The sequence below is a fragment of the Xyrauchen texanus genome, unplaced genomic scaffold, assembly GCF_025860055.1.
Source record: "Xyrauchen texanus isolate HMW12.3.18 unplaced genomic scaffold, RBS_HiC_50CHRs HiC_scaffold_555, whole genome shotgun sequence".
In the NCBI taxonomy this organism is placed as follows: Eukaryota; Metazoa; Chordata; class Actinopteri; order Cypriniformes; family Catostomidae; genus Xyrauchen; species Xyrauchen texanus.
In genome coordinates this window covers 20,840-25,000 of record NW_026266528.1, presented here as the reverse complement: position 1 = coordinate 25,000, position 4,161 = coordinate 20,840, and the positions used below count along the sequence as shown (strand labels likewise).

The 4,161-nt window shown below is 38.6% G+C and overlaps 1 protein-coding gene across 1 annotated transcript; it reads right to left on the bottom strand.

Moving 5' to 3' along the window:
* Nucleotides 1-73: 73 nt before the first annotated feature.
* LOC127642334 (protein SET-like) lies at nucleotides 74-3,535 on the bottom strand. Its single transcript, XM_052124943.1, has 8 exons — nucleotides 3,304-3,535; nucleotides 2,280-2,337; nucleotides 2,036-2,178; nucleotides 1,795-1,898; nucleotides 1,597-1,710; nucleotides 1,321-1,491; nucleotides 1,002-1,109; nucleotides 74-755 (listed from the first exon to the last, which is right to left on the bottom strand). The coding sequence occupies exons 1-8, from the start codon at nucleotides 3,374-3,376 to the stop codon at nucleotides 732-734; spliced, it is 795 nt and encodes a 264-aa protein (XP_051980903.1). The 5' UTR covers nucleotides 3,377-3,535; the 3' UTR covers nucleotides 74-731.
* Between the last annotated feature and the right edge of the window lie 626 nt (nucleotides 3,536-4,161).

Below are 4,161 nucleotides of genomic sequence, written 5' to 3'. Positions count from 1 at the left end.
TTAACTTTCTCTTGTTTTATACAGCCACTAAACACAACTCGATTGAGACAGTAGGGTCAAAATTTACAAGCACAGTTGGACGTTTTTTTTTTTGAAGACTTTATTTTCTTTATCAAAAATGCATTGGTGATGTCTGTAAAACAAGACAAGATAAAAAAACAAAAACAACGATGGCGTCCACACCCCTCTTTCCTCAGCCGTCCTGAACAGACATGGTTACAAGAGGCGACAAGGATAAAACTACTGATGTCTAAACTGTCGATTAAACCACGAAAGGTTTAAACACCAAGAATAAAGTAACAAAACCATGGATAACTAGCAATTACAGTGCACCATGGTTCCAGTTCAATTAACCACACAAAACAGAAAGGAAAATTATACATTTTTGTACATATATTTATTAAAAAAAAAAATCAAAACAGTTTACTCCAGACAGCGTGCTGCCAATAACTACAGTGTTTTTTTTCTTTAAACCTTGAAATGCATTTGGAAATAGAGATGGTAGATGCCATGTTGGCACGATTTTGCAGTCATTTTATGGGGGAGGGGGACGACCTTAAACACGGTGAGTTCAGGATAGTGGAAAATGAGATGGGAGTTCAAGACCAAAAAAACAAAACTGAAGAAATAGAAGCATCTAGCTCCCTAAAACAATAACAAAAAGGTCAAAGAAGCAATTTGGAAGTGGAACTGGGGAAATGATGGGATTATATTCCTCCTCGATTTCAGCTTCAGTCATCCTCGCCGTCATCATCCTGTAACAGAGGACAAATATAACTTTCAAATTTGTGTGCTTAAAATCAGGGTTTTTGGCAAATTAATTACATTTTCAATCATCCGTTTTAGGCACGTTACCCAAAGAAAGTAATCCAGTAAAATGTATTTTTTTTTGCTTTACAGAACAGTAATCAGATTACTAATTCCTTTAGTTACTTTCTTAGTTTTTCCCACTCAAAAACAAGATTCCAATGTTGATTCTACTGCATAAACTGAGTATTTACCTCTCCATCATCGTCATCATCTTCCTCCCCATCATCCTCATCAATATCATCCAGACCTTCCTCATCTTCTTCCTCATCCTCTCCTTCCTCATCCTCCATGTCTGGGACCTGCATGCAGATTTAAATTTGGTCAAGCGTGGTTTCAATGCAAACTAATTACTCAGAATTTCCATTCAGCTGCTTAAAAAGGAAGAATCGTCCAACCATGTGATTTACCCGCCTGGAAACTTCACAAAATGATATCTACATCATGCAAAAGATTACATCTCACAACTTCAACCAAATAAGTTATCTTCAGTTTGTACATAAATGGTCTCACCAAGTAGTATTGTAGAGGATTTGGCCAGATGTCATCTTTGATAACTTCGCCCAACTCATCCGCCCCTGAATCGGCATTATCTGTAAACCAGGTGAAGAAACTCTCTGGTTCTTCATGTTGCCTCTTCTTGCCAGCTTTACTCGGTGTCGGACCAGAGCGACTTGTGAGATCCTTTCAAAAAGAACAAATTTCCTATTAAAACTCAAGACTGCATAAAACTATGAGGAGTGAATCAAACGTCACAAGGAATTCTCCAATAGTAAACATCATACGCACTTTTCCTGCTTTCCATTTGATCTCTGTTGACTTTGAGGTTGGGTCTCCACTTTCATTTAGGTGAATTTCTTTGGAGAGGACTTTGTTCTCGAAATACATGTTTTCATCGAAATACTAAAAACACAACAACAGGACAGTTTGGTATTAAAGTATAAAAGCTTGAAGCCATGGAAAGATATTTAAATGATTAACACTTACGAAATCTATTCTGTAGCCTGATTTGATGTCTTCAAACTCTGTCACTTCTACTTTGGTCAAATAGTGAAGTGCTTCCTCATCTTCCTCACCAAGAAGAGCGGAGACTAGAGAACCAAACCAATGTTACACAAGAAATGTGAATTCTTTAAAATGTTCATAAAACCACAGGCACTGTTGAATAATATTAAAAGCATTATGCATTTTTAAAAAACCCAAGTATAACAAAAGTATTAGATCTTACCTTGTGGGTGGTTGACGAATGTTGTGACCCAGAAGTTGGGGATTTTAGCTATGAGTTCGGATCTCTTCTGAAAGAACGGCTGACGAAGTTTGTTGTATTTCTGTTCAACTTTGAGAATTTCCTCACTCGCCTGCTCGTTCAGTCTGAACAAAAAATAAACACTTTAATCTTGTGATCCCAGTAACCTTACAATGGGAACGGTGTAAAAAGTAAACGTGAACATTCAAAAAATGTTTAAACATACCTGTCAATTTCATTCTGTACTTCATCAATGTGCTCAATGGCTTCTTGTTGCTCTTTTTCTGAATAAATGAGAAAACAGTGTTACAGAAAAATACAACGCAAATCAGGACATAACATATGGAGTTATAAATGTGTATATAAATATATTTTAAGCGTACAAAAATGTTATGCGAGTGTTAGATTTGTATCTTTTTAGACTCAGTTTTGTAAAGCAATTAACCTTCTTGCGAAGAAATCATTTTGAGCAAAATAATATTACAATTTGCACTTAAACAGTTTATTTGAATGTGAATTTGCTCAGAATTCTTAAATTTCACCTTCTACCCATTCTGCGTGCAAAAAAAATTCACAATATAATTTTGAGCGTACAGAATTGTGGCACAAGTCCATAATAACAAACACGTTTTTTCCTGTAGTAAATAACAATTATACAGTACAAGTAGATGCGGCTTCATGCATTCATAAATTATATTTTTTTATTGCCTATATCTTGCAAGCACAAACATTATAACAGTTAAAGACAATTAAACATCACATTATCGTGTGTGCACGGTTTAATCTGGTAACGGGATGTAGTTTCTTTGATGTAAATGCAATCTGATTCATTCAACTCAAGAGATCCGCGCAGATGCCGCGTGGTTTAAATTCGCATATTCACATTCGCATTGCGAATTCGCTCAAACTACCCCTGCTTTCGCCTCGAGCCCCGAAGCGCGATTGAAGTCGCTTCAGTTCTGTTTTACTCCATCATTGCTAATTTAAAGGGCACAAGCGATTATTATCACGCGCTACATCATGGCGGAGACGCTAAGCTAAAGCTAATCCACAACAACAATAAAAGCAGCGCGCGGACACTTTCGCTCCGCATGCGAAGCTTTTCCACGCGCCAGTTTGAACGTTCTATCCGCGCGCAGATGAAAAATAACATCCCGCGCGATGCGGATTTGAAAAGTAACGGCTCTCGTGCTTGTGGCGCGCGCAAGCATTCTGATGGAGAAGAGAGAGTACAAATGGCCGCCGTTTACCCGATGTCTCGTCCGCTCCGTCGTGGTTCGAGTTCAGTTCCTTCTTACTGACTTTCGCCGCTGAGGCAGACATGATTTCGCTGATTACGACGAGAGGGGTTTCAAACTCCTTAAGGTAGATTCTTCGTCCTCCTTTAACTCGGTTTGTTTAGATTTTATCTAGGACAAGAACTGAAGTGAGTGAGCCCGCGCTTCTCCACACACACAAACTTGCTCTCTTTCGGACAGAACGCGCCCCACTCAAGCTCGAAAAATTAACTCCGCCCCTTCAGAATAACACGCTGACGCTCTACGCTCACCCGGGTCCGGAGCTCTGATTGGGTGGCGCCAGGAGGAGGCGGGGTGTAGCGTGGAACTGCTTCTAAAAGGGCGGGATTTCAGAGCAGCTCATAACATGTCAGCCATTTGAGTCCCAAAATGAAAACCAAAACTGTGATGAAACACGCAGGACTGTGTTCATTATTAAAACTGGGTGCTTCAAAACATAGACATTCGTAAATACAGTTTGAATTGTGATAACATAATTTTAGACATCTCATATTGAGAGACTGGGTGAACTATTTATCAATTATAAGATTCAGAAAAACTTTCCATCACATGTTAATGCTATGAACTCAACTATTCCTTTACAAATCAAACCGGCTCTTGAGTTCACCTCATTGAGTACACTTTAAAAGTATGATTTCAGTCAGATGAAAGCAATAAATCTCACGTAAACATACTAGTCCAACTGAAATCGCACCAAAATTATAATTTTTTTGCCAAATCGTACTAACAGCCTAAATAATGCGATTGTCAATAGGCCTTCATGCGCATGCACAGAGTAACAGGTCCTGTGTGACATGTATTTAACCCGGC

Coding starts and splice junctions, on each gene's coding strand:
- LOC127642334 (XM_052124943.1), bottom strand. CDS start 3,376: ATGTCTGCCTCAGCGGCGAAAGTCAGTAAGAAGGAACTGAACTCGAAC. Junction 2,338..3,303: donor CGGAGCGGACGAGACATCGG/GTAAACGGCGGC, acceptor TCATTTATTCAG/AAAAAGAGCAACAAGAAGCC. Junction 1,492..1,596: donor TCAAATGGAAAGCAGGAAAA/GTGCGTATGATG, acceptor TCTTTTTGAAAG/GATCTCACAAGTCGCTCTGG.